A 19,136-nucleotide genomic window follows, 5' to 3' on the forward strand; every position below is an offset into this window, starting at 1 on the left:
CATGCATGTTCTGGTAGTTTGTCTCTCTCAGGGACAGGGGGCTCAGTTTGGATCATAACCATGGTCCATGGGGAGTGGATGCTTAAACCTTCTCCTGTTGTGCTTTTTCCTAGCCTGAAATGTCCCACTGGGTGATATCAATATTGGTTTTCCCAATGGGGAAAACATCTCCATCAAGGCCATTTCAGATTGGCAAACTGGCTTAAGCAATCTCTCTCCATTAAAAAAAAACCAGTCCTCAGCTCAGTTTAGTAATCCATTTAAGCACTTGAAATAAGTTCAAATTACCATTAGAAGAAGATGAGTCCCCACCCAAAATCAGTATTGGCTTAACAGAAATAGGAGAAGAAAACCTCCAGTTCAGCCAGCTTTCTTTTAATGGGCTCCCAGACACTTGAGATTCAAATTCAATTAAATTTTAAATTACGAGTTTGTTTAATTTTTTTTAAAGACATGCAGCAGTAGATCGTTTCAGCAGGGAAAAGGATGCAAGATTCAGTTCTATGAAAGAGGCCCATGTAGAGCAAATGCATAAATGGGAGAATCAAATCCGAGAACTACAGATAAACAAGGAAACTTTGGAAATGGAACTACATCGGGCTGAATGGAGGTATACAGATTGCTTGAGAGAGAAGGAGACTGCTGTTGAAAAGTAAGTGTGACTTGATCTGTGTTAGGTTGATTTCTTATTTGATTTTACTGTGCACAAGCTATAGTTTTGTAGGCATGCAAGATTGTCATCTGTTCACGTGAATTAATGTTCATGACTAAATTTCAGGTGCTGGTAAAATGTCAGCTAATGGTGCAGTCCCAAGAAGATTTGCCCCTTTGTCAATGGGCTTAGAAGAAAGTCAGTGGGCTTAGAAGAAAAAAACTCTACTAGGGCAGACTTTTCAACATTGATCCCAAATATAGTATTCCGCAGCAGGGGTATTTATATGATATATTGCAGTTAATAATGTACTCAGCCACATAGGGCTTTTCCCCACTTACCTTCTGCTGCGCGCTACTCGGGCCAAGTAGCGCGGGGTCCCGCAGCACTCCCCACTACAGGGGCGGCGACAATGCGGCCGCCCCGACGCTGCCGCTCTCACGCCCCCTCAGTGCGTGTCATTCCTGGCGCTCCTCAAAACGGCACCTTTTGATGACCCTGCGCAGAGTGCGGGGTCGTGGGGAAGCCCAGGCGCACGCCAGAAATGACGCGCGCAGTGAGTAGCGCGCAGCGAAGGTGGTAGAAGGAAAAGTGGGGAAACGGCCATAGTCTTCATGTTATTCTCAACTCTGACCTTAATAGTATTTTATTTCTAAGCTTCTGCATAGGGAAATTAATATGTTTTTTAAAGGGGTGCTTCCAACGTGATACACATGGGTCCAGAGCACACATGGTGGCCCTATCAGTACCCAAAGAAAGGATCAATCTGAAACTATCCATAACAAAAGGCGAAGCAAGCACTTTTGACACTTCACATACTAGATCTGGCCTCCAAGTTGGGATGGATGAGAGAGATTCTGTCAAAAAAGAACCTTGAAAAAACAGCAAAGCTGGGGGCCAAATTTTCATCAGCATTAAGGTTGGACTTGGGTGTTTTCATGTCACCAGCCATTTTAAATAATTGAGTTGATTGAGATTCTGCTAAAGCCGTGGTGACAGAGAAGAAAGTTGTTGCCATCATCACCAAACTCATAGACCTACAAATGGGCTTTATAAAGTACTGTGCCTGATTCATGCCAAGTCTTCTGCCAACATCGCTTTAGTCATTTTCCAGTGTGCATCTGTTAACTAGCTCCCTGGTAATCCAAGTAGCTGGGGGGCCTCAAAGGACATCAAGGAGGAACTCTGTTTATAGTCTTGGTCAGCCCATTATTCTGTGCTGCTACAAATGCCTCCACAGAGTCCTCAGAACAAAATGTTCAGGAAAGCAGTTTGTAGTAACAAATAAGGAAGACCTGAGAATCTCTGTCTTTTTGACTGGTGTACGTATTAGAAACTGATAATGAACTTTTTTAAATAATTAATTTTTGTGCATGCAAGAAAATGAAGAGATGACACACTGCAAACATTCCTGGTGTCATGAGCCAATGAAGAACTTACACCAGATTTATGGACAGATTCATGGACAGATTTATGGACAGATTGGACAGATTTATGGAGGAGAAGTCGATCTATGGCTACCAATCTTGATCCTCCTTGATCTCAGATTGCAAATGCTTTAGCAGACCAGGTGCTCAGAAGCAGCAGCAGCAAAAGGCCATTGCTTTCACATCCTTCATGTGAGCTCCTAAAGGCACCTGGTGGGCCACTGTGAATAGCAGAGTGCTGGACTAGATGGACTCTGGTCTGATCCAGCAGGCTAGTTCTTATGTTCTAAGCACAGGAACATCTTGTTGTCTTGATGTACAGTGTTGGTACCAAATGACTTCTAAGATTCAGACACAGCCCATTAGTGGCAGATCCACCTTGCTGTTATAATGGAGCATGAGTGGAAGAAACTCCAGATCTTACTTCTTTGATATGTCTTGGGCTTTAAAGTTGAAGACACTCGTAAACTCTTATGTTCTGAAAATAGCCTGAGCATGTGGTCTTTAGTGAAGGGGGTTTAACTGAAAATATTTTATGTATCATGTGCAGTTACAGATGTACAGTGCCATTTCAGGACTTCTGGTTAAGTTGCTAAGTACTTAGTATAGAACAGGTTTTCTATTCAGAATACACGTCCTGAAAATAATATGCATTTCTCCTCAGTTGAGCATTTCTCCATTCAAAAATGCCACTTAAGAACATTGTAGCTGTTTGCTACTGAGAGATAGCGGGCTGTACTTTGATCTCCTGGGAAAAGCCTTTCTCATATGCTATTCAAACAAAAGGTCAAATGTAAATTTAGATGTGTTACTCAGTCTGTATTTTAGCCTTTTGCTGGGTATATATTTTGGAATTCTACTTGGAGACTGGTTCATGTCCTATTAATTGAAACGGACATAAATTGTACGCTGGTTCTTCATTTACATATTAGTTTGATTGATGTCCCTCTTGAAATGCAACTAGGAAGAGTCGCATGTCCTGTACCTGAAGCCTAAACCTACTTGCTCAAGTGTACAGTTAATCTTTCTGTGCAGTCCCATATTGGAACTGGACATCAGCAGGCCGGCTGAGGAGTCTGAGCGAGGAACACCTCTTGCTTCAGTTTGTTCTTTGCGGTTGATAGAGTTGGTTCATCCTAGCATCTCTCCAGTCCATGGAGTGTTTTTCTTAAAGATCGCTATCTGTTTTCCGCTGTAGTGGTTTTCTCGTGGCAGCAGCATCATTGTAAAAACTTGCATTATTGTCAACTGTTTCTTCGTTTGACATTGAATGCTTTTTATTGCCCCTCCCTATTCTTTAAAAACATTTTTATTAAGACTTTAGAGACCTCCATAACGGGGGAAAGCATACAAACCATAAACCAAACAAGAAAAAAGAAAAAAGGTACACAAAAAGCCAAACAAAAAAATTCATTTAAAAGGCTCCTGATTTTTTCTGCACCAAATATAAAAACACACCTAAAAATGTACTGCTTGCTCCCTAATTACAATTATAGAATTAATTCTCAATTATTCTTACTAATAAGGTTCACACTTTTCTCTATTGTTCTGTTAAAAAATAATGCCTACTTGAATTCATATTGGAGAATATCTGGTGGATCAATTAAGTACATTTTATTCTTTTTCTTATCACCTTCATCAGGAACCTGTTATTTTAAAGTTTTGATTAGCTAGATCCATTTTCTATTTTGGATATTTTGCTGTCATTGCAATATGTAACTACCATTTCCACTTATTTAAGTTTCTGATTTGCTAAATGCTTTGGATGCCCCTCAGGTCACTTGGATACATGAGACTGAACTTCTGCATACCAGTTTTTGTTTTCTATTTTACTCCAAGTGAAAGCCCCACAAATTTTAATTAAGTATTATTTTGTTCATAGACTTGAACAAGAGCTACAGGCACAGCAATCAAGCTGGGATTCTCGTGTAGCTCAGATCTCCAAGGAGACAATTTCAAAAGACCTTCAGATTCAAGTACTACAAGAAGAAGAGGTAAAATTGAGAGCACAAGTGACTAGCTTACTACAAGATATTGAAAGGTAAATAACTTTTAGTGATTGGTAAACTGTGATTTTTCTCAGAGCCCTTTTGCATGATCTAAGTGTGTCGCATTTGCACTCTGCAATGTCAACAGCACAGTATCCCACCTTTACATTAAAATAGGGTTAGGGAGATAGTAGTGTTGAAGAATGGTAACTATGGCTGGGGGCGGGGGGAGCTGTGATAAGGAAAATGCAGGATAAACTGCCACAGGGAAACTGCAACAGTGAGAGAAGCTTCACTGTGTAGAAACACCCTAAGTTTTACAGTCATTCTCCGTAGCAGTCATCAGATTGGTGATTACAATATCCATTCCACCATGTGATAGAAGGTATATTGGTATTGATTTTACCTGCATACCCATTATGATGAATTCATAACTTTTTTATTTTTGAATGTTTGGATTATTGTATGTATTTTTGTTTTATTCTTGTATAGTGGTTTGTAAATCACTAGAACAGATATTCTCTCATGATTTGAAGGGCCGATCCCCTGGAAAATCTTAATTACGACTCTGATACTATTATACAATGCAATAAACCTTTAGTGGCATATTATTAATACATAAAAGGAAATATAAATAAGTTAAAACGTAATCTATATATTACATAAATAACTTGAGATCACTTATTGACAACCAGTTTGAGAAACCTTTCAGTCTGTTCTAGGATTACTCCGGATACTATTACTCTGATACTATTACACTTTACTAATATTGTGTTGGCAATGATGTCTTTTCACTGTTGTTAATTTTATGAAAGGCTATTTTTTTGAGCTAGAAGATTTTCTACTCCAGGCTGTTGGAGGTGTTGGCTCTGGGTTGATAATTTGTTAATCCACTTCTTTATTAAAGCAAATGTTTGCATGGTTTTGTAAATGTCTCCATCTCTGACAAATAAAATACCTGAAATAAAAAACCACCCAATTACTTGAAGCAGTTTAAGACATTTACAGCCATTCTTGTGTGTCTCTTTGCACAGAAGGGCAGGATATAAATGCTGTAAATTAATATATAGTTTATTTTCAAAATGACTTCAAGGCTATTTGAAGGAATGTTTCCCATGCAACAGACTCTTCATTGGAAGATTCTTTCTCTGGTATACATGTGTGGTGATACCTTTCTGGATTTTTGAATCTCTAGCTTCTAAAAAAACCTCAGTGGTTACTGTTCCACACAGTGTTCTGTTCTCTGGCCTGTATACTACACACCTCAGTTGTAAAAGATTAAAGACAAAACTCACGTTGAAGCATTCATTTTGTTGAATTTGTTGACTTTGACTGAGAAGCTAAACATAAACACCTAATTTCTCCCTGCCTTAGGTATAAACAACAGCTTTTACTAGCATCCGAGAGAGAAACAGCTCTGGAAAGAGCTAAAGTGCAAATTGAGCTGGACTGGCGGAGGCATAGTGAAAATGCTGAAAGAGATCAATATCAGAAATCCGAGGCTCTAATACAGAGCTTGTCGACAGCTAGGGATCAGGTTGGTATTACTTCACATTTACTGAAGCTTAGCATAGAGGATTGGCACAGGGAACTTTTCATGATGGGTAATCTGATGGATTTGAACTGACTATTTTAGCAAATATGCAAGGTGGACCATCTTACTCACAGTCCAATCCAGATTGGGTAGACAAGTGGGGACCATGCCGCCATGCCCCCTCCAAAGCCTGAAAAGAAAAAAACCCAAACCACTCACCAAAAATCTGCCATAAGGGATAATGACAATATGACACAAAAATGTGGCGTATCTCCGACAGCAGCTCCGTCAGAGCACTGGGGCTGGGCAAACAGTGAAAGCCGACTAAGGTCAGCTCCAACCCCCAATCCCCCAGCAGGCCTAAAGATGGACAGCGTATTTTGGGGCGTGCACTGTAGAGCTGTGTGGTGTTCTCTCGGGTAAGTCACCCCTTGTCCAGTGCATTTGTCCCTTGTGGGGGCAGGATGGACACCCTGTAGTGGCTCCAGAGATGGGTCGCCCCCCCCCCCCCATTCTGGATTGGGTTGCCCAGCATGTAGCACATACTTTCTGAAATGTATCATGTCTGTAAAAACATTACATTTTTGAATGAATTAATGATAAACATTTGTTTGCCATGTATATATTGCTATAAACCAGTATGTAAACTTAACAGGTAAATAAAATAAATATTTTGGGGGACAGTGCTGCCAACATATAATAATAAACCACAGTAATTGTGTAATAGTGAACCATAGCCAATTGTATCTTGGATATGGGAAAGGTAAAGGTAGTCCCCTGTTCAAGCACTGGGTCATTACTAACCCATGTACTGGTCTAAAATGATGTGTTTGGTCTTTTTAAAAATGTTGTGCTGTACTTAGTACTTCCAGTCCAAGGATGCTGATAGTTATTTTCTAGGCTGGGAAAAGTTAAGTGTTAAAACAGGAAGGAACATATTATTGTCAGAACCAGAAGCCCCAAGAGCTTTCTCGTAAAAGAAATCCTACATAATAGTGGAGAACTTGACTACTGAACATAGATACTAACGTAAATTCTTTAGCCCAAGTGTTAAATTAGTGGAATTTTCTGTTGTAGGCTACTGCTGAGCTGCAAAAGAAGGAACAGAAGCTGCATGAAGTGGAAGCAGTCCTGTCTTCTGTAACCCATGAGAGAGATCAAGCAGTTGGAGTACTTAAAAAGTGTGGTCTCTTGCCAGAAATTAAAAAACAGGTTAGAATTACTTATGCCATTGAATTAATCACAGGACAGCTTACCTTATATTCAAAGCTGTTTCTAGGATATGTTGCCTCTGGCAGCTTCACATGAGACAAAATTCTTGTGTGGACATAATTTCCATATAGGAAAGGGTACATAGCCTGCATGTAGTTTGTCATATGATGTATTCACATATGTATTTTTATTGTATGTATGGGCATTTGAAAACCATGATTGGATGTGGTTTTATAATGTGGATGCAGGACATATGCCTGTAACAAAACACATGCTTAAACAATCTTCACGTCAGACAATGTATATTGTTTGCACACCATTTTCCACATGTAAGTGGCTCTGTGTCATGTGTGACAGGCAAAGAGTTTTCTGCAAGACATTACAGATTAAATATTTATGATTCCTTTGGATATTGGACTTTTTCATACTGGATTTTATGGGAAGCCCTGAATGCTGTCAAATAGCTGGAACAACCTTGAGCATGAAGGTTTGCTTTTGGGGGGAGAGAGGTATTTTCCACCACCCCCTTTCAATATTTTAAGCATTTGTTAACCTGTTTCCTGCAGAAGGAAGACACGGCTTCTGGATTGTTTTCTTTTGTATTTCTTTTGATTTGAACATCCTGCTTCATCATGCCTAAACTGCTAAGCTTTGATTTTCTAAGTGGTGATCTTAAGTGCTCGTGGCCTGTCTAACCTGATAAATGTTTCCAGAATGGCAGTTCTGATTCTTTGCTTGGGCTGTAACTTCAGCTTTTGTTACGTTAGTTGAATGTTTGCTCAGTGTTAACTTTCTACAGAAGTTAGGAGAATTGACAACTATCTTGGGCAATAAAGTCCTCCAGTCAGTCTAGTACAGCGGTCTGCAACCTGCGGCTCTGGAGCCACATGCGGCTCTTTCGTCCTTGTATTGCGGCTCTGTGTGGCTTGGGTCCTCCCACCCTCCTTCAGAGAGTCGCCCTAAGGGTTAATGGGGAAGAGTCCCCGTTCCTAGAGAGGCACAGCCCGAGACGGCAATCCCAAGCCACCTCCGGCTTCCCTGTCCCAGCTGCCTGGTTGACTGATGCTGGTGATGACGGGGTGGGGCGGAGCACTGCTGGTGGATCCTCTTGAACAGGTGAGCGGCGAAGGGTGGGAAATGGGAAGGAGTTGCAAGAGCGCAGATTTTCAGCACAAATCCTAACCTCAGTCCGCCCCCCTTGAATGGGGGGTCAGGGGTCGACCCTGCATTGGGTGGCCTCATTTCCCCCTCCCCCAGGTGCTTCTTGGGGGGTGGGACCACATGGGGGACCCCAGCAGCGTCACCTTGGGTCGCAGACCCTCCAGCAGCCCTGCTGAGCTCCAGGGGATTTCCTGGCGGATGGCAGCGTGGCTGAGTCCAGGTGAGAAAGACAATGTCAGGTTTTAAAGGAGTTATTACCTGCAGCCCTGCAAGATTGCACTCGTCAGGACTGTTTGATGGGGAGGCAGGGGTGGGTGGGAATTGTTTGCTTATGCATTGCCAAGGAGGGCAGGAGCGCTTGGGGAAAGCCTTGCATGTGGATCTTGGAAGGTTTACTTCAGAGTAAGCCAGTGGAGGGTAAGCTTGTAGATTGTGGAAGGGAGGAAGGCTGGGATCATCCTCAGCCATGGTTGTCGCGGGTTGCCAACTCCTGGCGGGCAAATCCCAGGACATTTGGGGTTAGATTCTCAGAAGCTGTGGCTTTTGGGACCAGGGCGGGGGCTATGTTCAGTGAGGAATATGGCTGTCGAGTCCACCCTCCATGGCAGACATGGAGGTCTGCTATTATTTTTTAAGAGTTCAAAATGTTCAAAATGTGTTCTTTACATAAATAAAATATAATTTTCTCTGTAGCACTTCATGGATTTCATAAGCAACACACTATAATTGTTTATACAAAGCGTAAAGGTTAAAAAAACAAAATTTACAGTGTTATCTTCATTTTAAATGTCAAAAAGTATTTGCGGTCCAAGTGTTTTCTTTTCCATGGAAAATGGGTCCAAATGGCTCTTTGGGTGTTAAAGGTTAAAGGCTGACCCCTGGTCTAGTAAATTGCATAAGCCTCCTGCACAGAAGGAAAGTACATAAATTATACAAGAATAAAAGAATATTTCACAACTTTATTTTTTCTATACATAATTCTGTATTCTTTATTGAATATATCCAATATTCTATATGGACATGTCTGTTACATACTTAGCCCAACTCAAAACTCCCTTTTGGGGGGGAAGGTTACCTGCTGTAAGTGATGTAGCGTCAGCGGGGCCAGGTGGGGCACGGCGCCCTGGGCAGAGCAGCGGAGGGGGCGTGGCGTGGCAAATGGCGCCAAGAATATATGGATATTCCCCAATGTGCCTGCAGTATCCCAGCTGCATGCCATTTTTAAAGTCAAGTGAAACTGTAAAGTTGATTTGCTAAATGTGTGTTGAAAACATAGCCAAAGGATTCTATTATAGTAACTTAAATGTTAACATTTTTGCGACCTGTTTAAAAGTAACTTTGTCCCTATTGCTGAAAGTCTCATAATGCAAGTCTGAATTATTAAAATGCTGAACCATGGATGAACTTGCAAAGAAGCGTGACTGCCCTTATAGCCTAGGGGTGCACAAACGTCTTATATAACCTCCTCCCCTGGATAAGGATGAATTAAAAAGACTGTGGTTTCCTTTTGTATGAATTGCATTGGATAACTAGAGAAAACTTATCAATGGCAGTTTGCTTCATCTCATTTTTAGATGACCTCTGGGAGGGTGATTGTGGGGGACAGGTAATTGCAGTCTTCCTTTCTTACTTGCGTCCTGCATCTCCTACTGTTGAGCTTGCATTAGGTATTGTGCCTACCTTTGAAAGGTTCTGTATTTCCTGGCTTAAGATGAGGAGAGTGGCATTTTATTCTTTGCAGAATCATTCTCCGTACCCTCCATCCTTAAAGGCTGTGGTATGTTGATAACTGGGTCTAACGCAGGTCATTTATAACCAGATATAGAAAATTGCACAGAAATTCCCTGCAAAGGCTCCTTTTCTAAATAATTTAGTGGATGGCACTGCAGTTAGTTGAAAGAGAACATAGTTCCAACAAATACCATAATGAAACTAGACTGAGGAAAATCTGTAAGATGCTTGGTGTTTTTTTAGGAATTACCCAGAAAACAAAATAAATTTCCATTCTCCGAATAGTATACAATGGCTGGATAATTATATCCACATGTACAATATAACTGCGTTATTTAGAATGTCTCCCAGCTCAGAATGTGAGGATGAACGACTAAAATAACATACAATATTAAATGAGGATCATTGTTTTTGACAAAAAATATTAATGCTGTGTAATTTTACATTTATTCTTGGAATAATGTCTATGATCATTGGCTCACTTAGAGCCTAAAGGTCATCAGAATGAATCCCTTAATTGCCTCTTCTGTATAAAAGTTAGACTGTGGTACATTGTAAGAATTATAAAAGAAAGCCATCAAATATAATGTGAAGAAGTACGCTGGTAGAGACTGCATTCTTGGTACAGAATAGCAGGATATCTTAAGTATCTCCTGAGCTGCATTTAGCCAGCCACAAGTGAGCAAATGAGTAACATCCAAACTGAATGTATCTTAGAAAGATTAATAATTCAGTCTTCATAAAGTATATGGCTATAACCTCAATAACAATTTAAACTGAAAGGACATTATAGCTGCTTGGGAAGTCTAGACAAGACACAGATGACTCCAAAATTTCGGATTAAAGTTTACAGATTCACTCAGGTTTGCAGGGAGCACAATTACCAAAACGCTTGCATACAAGGCCAGGGAAAAGCATTCATCTAATGACCTGGTCATAAAGGATAAAAGCTGGCATCGGGACAATTAAATAGTGACACAGTCAAGCTTGAGATTAAGTTTGAAATTAAATTTGAAAGATGACAACCCATTAAAGTGGGATCAGGTGGTCCCTGAATTATCTTCCGGGTACCTGTACTATGACTCCTCTGGATCCTGTTTTTATACACATATCTCCTACCAAAGTCTGCATCTGCATCTCACACGCAACCCACAGCAACAATGTAAGCTTTTACCTAAAAAATCTTATCTTTGTGACTGCTAAATAATCAGGAGCGCATCTACAGAAAATGATGCCCAGGGTGGGCATTGAAATTGCACCCTCCAAAAAACATCCGACATCCATCTTTTAGATAACTGTACATTTGCACAAGTGGAAATCTATATCCCCACTCTAATATAATTTGATGTCAACACAAATTGATTTTAATAGTTGTGGATTGTGTCATGTATGCTGCAGAAACTCTCTATCACGTATGCTTAGCCCAGGGGTAGGGAACCTGCGGCTCTCCAGATGTTCAGGAACTACAATTCCCATCAGCCTCTGTCAGCATGGCCAAGGGCTGATGGGAATTGTAGTTCCTGAACATCTGGAGAGCCGCAGGTTCCCTACCCCTGGCTTAGCCTCACCTACCTTTCAGAGCTGTTGTCACAGAGTTGAATTTACGCAAGAGAAAGCCTGCTACAGAGGCCAGCAAGGTGCGGCTAAGCACTGGCTGAGCACAGCTGAAAGCAATTACCACTGCACACAGAAGTTTAACTGTGAGGAAAAACTTTATCACCAGTGCAGATATTTACAGTGCATACAGGAACTCCAACAGCAAACGGGCAGCATGCCCTGCAGCAACAGGTAAACCCTAAGAGCTAGTGCTGGTAAGCAAGCACTGCTTTTATATAACAAGTAACCAATCATAACCAAGAACAGCTGACTGGTTTCAGCTGGTTCTGACAAAGTGCTGGGAGGAGCAGCTGTCAGATTAGATCAGTTTGATCTACTTGTCTGCTCTCAAGATGTGACAGGTATTTTGGATACTGTAACAAAAATGCAGGTACTTTGTGTCCTCATTTGGGACGGAAGGTTGGGAATGAATAAATAAAAACATATCCCATTGAAATTAATGGGGATAAAGTTAGCCATGGCCTTTATCTCCTTCATTAATTAAAATGTTGCTGAGTTGTTCACATGATCTTTAGGAGCAAAGACTTATGCTTTTACCAACAAAAGAACTTTAGATTGTCAATGATTGCATTAATCTTAGGCCATGTTTCAGCTTTCTTTAGATTACCTGGAACCAAGAAATTTGAACTCTCCCATAATGAATCCGATAGTGTGTCACTGATATATCATGCAAAATCGCAAAGGAATATGTACTACGTAATATCAAGGAAACCGAAAAACATGTTGTATATAGGCTGGCTAACAATAATAACAAAATTGATTCTTATTGCAATATCATTATCACAGACATATGTAATTCATATACATATAAATCAATAATATTGTGAACAAAAATCAGCAACTATTAACCAATATTCATGGTAAACATTCATCTGGAATTGAATAAATGCAATGTCCAAATGTTGTCCAACTTTACTATGTCCTGCAATGAGGTTGCTTACAAATGATAACAGTATAAAAACAATGAAGTCTCCATGTTGGCGCCTCTGGCTGCAAATAGGCAGTCTCCATCCCTCGAGAAATCCAATCCAAACCTCGCGTATAATAGGTTCATTTTTCGCTTTCATAGTCATATATTAGGTTTGAATAATTAGACTTTAGCTGTCACCTTTAAAAAACTTTTTACAAGAGAACCAAAATAACTCTATCTCCCACCTGTTAACAATCAAGAGCTCTATATTATTCACTATGTTACTTGCAGCTGTAGAAAATTTGGAGTAGCCATTGAAGCAGGTTTAGAAAGAGCAGATAACTGTGACTAAAATATTGTGATTATGTGTTTATGTATTAGATAAAAATGGTCTGATAACAATACTATGGAGAGTTTAAACACTGAGATTCTTGTTTATGTATTATATTCTAGAGATAAAAATATTTTGACAACAACTACTTATTTTTAGTCAAACTTCAATATGGCATTTTCAGAAACATTGAAAAGTTTGCTTTGATGAAGATACATCGAAAACTCTTATATGCGAGGGCGTTCCAGTCTGTGTACAACTGATATATCGTGACCAGAAGAGCTTGTTGAAATAAGTAGGAAATTCTGTTTAAAAACCGAGGGGATAGTCTGCACCTTCATGTGGTGAGAAGCGACTGCCATAGACTTAGCAAACTGACCACTTTCTGGAGCTGCGTTTCTGAGAGGACGTCTCTTCTCAGCCAACCAGGCGTTTTTCCTACTCCCAAAGGATGAGGCAGGATTGCTTGTAGGCGCTGCGCAGCTTCAAGCCACCACTTCGAGGAGGAGGAAGGTGAAGAAGAAGTTGGCACCATGTCTATTTCCAGGAAAGTGCCACAGCTGGGAGGGCACCTGGAACCCTGAGCAATGGCTGGCCAAGCAGTTCCCCACCAACGCATGCCTCTTCTCTGGCAGCTCATTGGATCAGAAGGGGGGCTCTGGGCTGCTTGGCACCCTCAGTGTGCCTGGAGCGTCCGCTGTCCCCAGCCCCACCTTGCAGACACCACTTTAAATACTTTACTTTTGCACTATAAAATCACTTCTTCGGGCTGCACTGTAAATCACTGAGACAACAACAGATGCTAGATAATTCATTTAGGAATTTATTCATAAGTATAAAAATTTCAGCAAAATACCACACCCAAGTGTGAAGATAATTTCTACAGTTAATACATGCAGGGTTTTTAGTGCCTGGCAATCTGTTAGTAACCAAAGCCTATTTAAATTCTCAACACAGCTCTGTGTTGTCAATACTAGTCCCTCCTGTAATACCAGACCTTATACATATTTAAATTGTTCTCTTTATTATGCAAACCTGTGAGAAACATTAAAACATTTAATCAGGACATTCCTGTTAATATCTTTGGTCGGGTGGTGATACTACTTTTGCTGCTGATTATTGTTTTCATACACAGTGGTGAAATGTTGCTAGAGATTATTTTGAATGTTGACTGTAAAGATATCTTGTGCTGTACTCTAGTGGTTGCCTGGGAATATCTTCCTGTGAAGGCTCTTCTGGAAATGGATCTGATTGAATATTTTCTTATAATGGATCACAGAAATTTTCGATTGGGAGAATGTTATAAACCAGTTAAGAAATAATCTACTACCTCTGAAGATTAAAAATATTATTCTGGTGTAAATTGGAGGAAGATATAATTAATGCATACAAATATATCATTACAAATTATATTTAATACATGCTTTTCTTAACCATGCGAGGATCTGATGGATGCCAGTTTATTATTGGTGATCATGTGGGTCTTCCTTATAATACATGACTAGAAGTTTGTTAGACTCAGAAAAAGAAAATTTAGAATGTAAGGATTAGTTAATTGGGTTCCCTATTTCAGTGTAATTTCTTGACATAAACCATACATATCTTGATTTAATGAGGCCTTTCATTTTTAGTAAAAAAATTTACACATTGAATATGTGATATTGTCTTATGCTACAAGGTCATTGGTTCATCTAATCTGTAAGTGACTTCTCCAACTGGCATCAGTTTAAGATGTCAGGCAAAAATCTATCCCACTTTTCTTGAGATTGTGTTTAACTGTAGATGCGGGTTTGAACCTTGGACTTTATACATATAAATCACATCATGTTGCGCTGAATACACATTGAGGGGCACAATGTGTTCCCTGACAGGCAACATTTCCAGACTAGTTATTGCTACTAATGTAGGTTGAAATAATAAACACACCCTTAAAACATTATTTTCCTTCCAATCTGGAAAAATGCTCTGATCACATTTTTTTCCAGTGTACCTCTCTACAGTTAAGGGCTGCTGGATTGATTAATATGCAGTTGAAGTTTGAATGTATGTTTTCAGTTTTTAAATATATATTTCCACTCCATCACCCCACGTGCTTGAGGGAAAAGAATGTATTCCTATTGCTGGCCATTCTGACTCTTTTCTCTCAGTCACATACTCACTATTATCACAATTCCCTTGGCTGACTTGATGTGGCTGTTGGCATGAAGCCCATTCAAGTTAAATTATACTTATCTTGTTACATCTGGATAAAAGTTTTACCTAGGCTCTCTTTCAACATTTATGTTCCTATATTTTTCTGCAGGGTTTGTGGCATATCATTAAAATTACTTTTTAAAATATTAGATTAGCTTGTTTTGCATTGACAAAATTCCTATTCTTGTCTATGCAGCTTTGAGACCTACATTTTCCTTTTGAGATGTAATTGCTTGTCTGTTAAATTTTAGGTTACGCTACAGGATAACATTGGAGCCACTGAAGCAGGTTTTCTTTCTCCTGAGGTTCAAAGGTTACAGGAACAAAACAATAACTTGAGGGCTGTGATTGCAGAAATGAGGAGAGAAATGGAGACCCTTGATAATCAAGAATCTTCTTCAGGCTATACCAAAATAAAAGCACAGGATACAGATAGGACTGGTAATACTACTGCAGTTTTATTCACTCCTGGTAGTAAAGAAAGCTGGGTTTAACTTGACTGTGCAGCAACCTATTCTGCACATTTCATATATGTCTTATAATACACACTTCTCTTCTTAATATTTATGATAATCAAACAATAGATATTTAAGCGGGAACCCTCAAGGACTTGCAGGAGGCATCTCATTTCTCCCACCCCAACTATTTCCTCTTCCTGAAAACCTCCATAAACCCTCCTCTTTTCCTGTTTCCTTCTTTTCTTAGGGTTGCCAGCTCCAAGTTAGGAATTCCTGGTGATTCAGGGATGGACCTTTGGATGGGCAAGATTTGAGGAGAGTAACGACCTCAGCAGGATATAATGTTGTAGAGTCCACCCTCCAAAGCTGCCATTTTCTCCAGAAAACTGATCTCTTCCATTTTCTCTCCCCCCCCTCTCTCTCTCTCTCTCTCTCTCCATCCCTCCATCCCGTATATACTCGAATATAAGTTGACTTTTTCAGCACATTTTTTGTGCTGAAAAGCCCTCCTCGACTTATATTTGAGTCTTGCAGAAGCCGGTTGCCTCGGCAGCTGGCTTCTGCAAGGCTTTGACAGCCCCCTCGCTTCCCGCCATGGCAGCGAGAGAGGGGAGGCTTTGAAGGGCCCCTTGCTACCCCTGCCATGGCACGAAGGGGGCTGTCAAAGCCTTGCAGAAGCCTGCTGCTTTGGCAGCTGGCTTCTGTGAGGCTTTCAAAGCCTCCTCGCTCTCGCTGCCATGCCGGGAAGCAAGGCTCCTTTCACCGGCGCAGGGTGCAGAGATCCCCTGCCCACTTCCATCGGAGACCCCACAGGGCTTTGGATGGAGGTGGGGAGGGGAAGCGGGCCAGGCTGCACCCTGCGCCAGGCTCAGATCCAGCCTGGATCCTAGCTTGGCGCAGGATGCAGAGATCCCCTGCCCACCTCCATCAAAGACCCCGCGGGGCCTCAGATGGAGGTGGGCAAGGGAAGCTGGCTGCTGCATTTCCCACCCTAAACGTATACTCGAGTCAATAAGTTTTCCCAGTTTTTGCGGGGCAAAATTAGGTGCCTTGACTTATATTCGGGTCAACTTATACTTGAGTATATACGGGTATATAAAATCTGGAATGTTCCCTTATATTCCCATATACGAGCAATGGAGTCTCATCATGCACTATATAGTCCCAAAGATCTTTTGAACCATAATAGAAACTAATCTTGACTTCACGGTAGATAACATGTAGTTAGATTTGTACAGGTGGAAAATGCTCTGTAAAGTAGGGTCAATACAGACAAATGTATTACTCAAACAGTATATATAGCAGAATATTTCTTTCTGTATATATTTAAGAGATTAACAGTGCAATCCTCTAAAAAGTTACTTCAGTCTAAATCCATTGGGCTTAGCCTGGAGTAATCCTGTGCAGGATTGTGCTATAAATGTTATAATTAAAAGTCATGTTGAAAAGGCAATCATTCCAAAGTCACCTTAGATAATAAACCTAAAGTGGCTTTCAGTCCTATATAAACCATTACATTACGCATACCAATCAGCCAATTGATTATTGATTTCCTGAGAACTTCTTATCTTTTATGGCTATTTCCTCTAAAATCCATGGAAGCAACTTGTGAGAGTAGGAGGCCATACTTCAGCACCATTTGTTTTCCCATTGAGGGTCCTTGTGAGTGTTCTTGCAATGACTGCCCGTTTGAAGCCCTTTTTTGGTATTTACTCCATGCTATGGACAGACTTCTTGAGGACATTCTTTCTGTAGTTATGGAGGCAAGACCAAGCTTTTTAGGAGGGCTTTTGGCTTGTAGAATGAGTATTTTAACTTTCTAGCTTTTAAGGGCAATTGCTTAAACTTTTGTAATTTGTTGATGCTGGCTATGTGATTGGGGTTGGCATTTTTTCTGGGTTTTTAAAAATGTTTTTATGATTTATTGGTTTTATTGCTGTCACCAACCTGAGATCTCAGGTTTCTGGGAGAAAGGATACTGTGTACATGTTTTAAATAAATAAATCAAAATTATTGCTGCAGTGCAGCCAAAGCTGTCAAAGTTTCGCAATGGGGGACAGTCTTCTTTCAGCATAACTTTTTGAATGTGTGTTGGTATCTGGAAGTAAGTTTGAAAAATCATTTTTTTAAAAAAATCCTAAATGTAAAAAGAAACCCACCCACAATACATACAGTAGAGGCTGGGATATGGTTCCCATTTTTCCTTTTCTTGTGCAACACTGTCAGACTGATAGCTGTGTTTGTTTCTTTAGACTATGTTCTGTTTTTAGAGGAGGAGGTCAGAAAACTGAAGAATAAATGCTGGGCAATGAACAAGCAACTTGAAAATGCATCGGAAATTCCCAGTAAATTATTTGCAGCTTCTCTAAATGCACCCCGTTGTAATAAAAATACTCAAACCTCCTGTGAAGACCACAGTTCCAAAAGAAACAGTGGTAAGAGAAACATGATTGGGGGAGGGGTGGTTGATTCTCCCAATCTCTGCAGTCAGCTGTATGGTTCAGCTTTTTAAAAAGTGTTTTGAAAATCTGAAAAAGCTGACATGTTGGTTTGGCTTTTTTTCGGGTTTTTCAGAAATTTCTGGGTTCTTCAAAACTGAACCTAAAAATACCAAAAGAAATGCTGCACACCCCTATGGATATGGTTCCTGTGACCTACACCAGTCTTCAGTCTGGCTGCAGCATTTTACACCAACTGAAGATTTTGAGCAGGTTTTGTGCCAACCTAATTGATGTTTTGCACCAATTGAAATTTTCAAGGGCAGCCCCATGTAAAGTGCATTGCAGTAATGTAATTTAGATGTAACCAGAGCATGCACCACAGTGGATGCCACAGGAAAAGTTGCAACTGGCTAATCAGTTGAATCTGATAAAAGGCATTCCTGACCACAACTGCCACCTGCTTATCCAGGAGTAGGCTTGGATCCAAGAGCATCTCTAGATGACAAACGTGGTCCTTCAAGGGGAGTGTAACTGCATTCAGATATGGTTATCAGTGAGTCAGTTTTTAATATTATTTTAAGTAGACTGCTCATCTTTTTTACAGTGATGGACCTATATTTTAATGATCCTGTTTTGAGTAGATTGCAGAGTTTCAAGAAGTATAAAAAACACTAGCTCAGAATGATGTCTCTCTTTTGTTCCTTGTCTTTCCAGATGCATTACATCCAGATGAAATTACTGAAGATTCTTTGAAAAAGCATGAAGGTACAGCTCCATGTGTGGATTTAACAGGAACACAAATGGTAGGGAAATTCTTGGATTCTTATGATAACATTAAAAATACAACCAGAGATCATAGAATGACATTGGGTCCCCTCCAATGAATGACTGAGAACAGGGGCATATCTACTACCAGACTTTCCAATTAATCCTTCCTGATTCCCTCTCTCACTGCAGGTCCCTTGTGGATCCCACAATCTCTAGTGCTCCCTTTTTTTGGCAGTTAGAAGATGCCTCCTCCTTTTACTAGCAGTAAAGCTGGTAGGATACAACTCAGAATTTTGTTGTGTTCAGAAATTAAGCCAGTGTGTTTTTTCAGACTTTATTCTCTATAGTCTGGGTCAGGTGTCTGCAACCTGCGGCTCTCCAGATGTTCATGGACTACAATTCCCATCAGCCAATTGGCCGTGCTGGCAGGGGCTGATGGGAATTGTTGTCCACGAACATCTGGAGAGCTACAGGTTGCAGACCCCTGGTCGGGGTGGTGTACAAAATAATCAAACATTAAAATCATAACTACAAAACCATTATTAAACCTTACAACTGAAAAAGCTATAGATGGCGATAAAAATGATTTCTTCTTTGCTGTTAAAAAAGCCTGACATACTGGGCTCTTCAGCTATCCTAATCTGCAGCATAGGCATTAGAATTGAGATCTACCCTTGAATCTCCACTAGGGGGCATTGTGACTCTACCGCGTG

General features: G+C 40.4%; 1 protein-coding gene across 11 annotated transcripts in view; it reads left to right on the forward strand.

Annotated features, from left to right (window-relative positions):
* Window positions 1-19,136, forward strand: part of CCDC57 (coiled-coil domain containing 57) — an 81,733-nt gene that overhangs the window by 28,880 nt on the left and 33,717 nt on the right. For 10 of the 11 annotated variants that reach the window (XR_007243807.1, XM_048488279.1, XM_048488285.1 and 7 more), the window contains 7 exons: window positions 452-652; window positions 3,962-4,120; window positions 5,442-5,604; window positions 6,679-6,813; window positions 15,008-15,197; window positions 17,467-17,649; window positions 18,370-18,458. Coding sequence is in view for 10 of the 11 variants with exons in the window: in XM_048488279.1 (XP_048344236.1) it covers window positions 452-652; window positions 3,962-4,120; window positions 5,442-5,604; window positions 6,679-6,813; window positions 15,008-15,197; window positions 17,467-17,649; window positions 18,370-18,458 (1,120 nt within the window). In the remaining variant the exon portion in view is untranslated. The remainder of the gene's footprint in view (window positions 1-451; window positions 653-3,961; window positions 4,121-5,441; window positions 5,605-6,678; window positions 6,814-15,007; window positions 15,198-17,466; window positions 17,650-18,369; window positions 18,459-19,136) is intronic. The other variant, XM_048488286.1, reaches the window with a different exon arrangement.

The sequence above is a fragment of the Sphaerodactylus townsendi genome, linkage group LG03 (assembly GCF_021028975.2).
Source record: "Sphaerodactylus townsendi isolate TG3544 linkage group LG03, MPM_Stown_v2.3, whole genome shotgun sequence".
In the NCBI taxonomy this organism is placed as follows: Eukaryota; Metazoa; Chordata; class Lepidosauria; order Squamata; family Sphaerodactylidae; genus Sphaerodactylus; species Sphaerodactylus townsendi.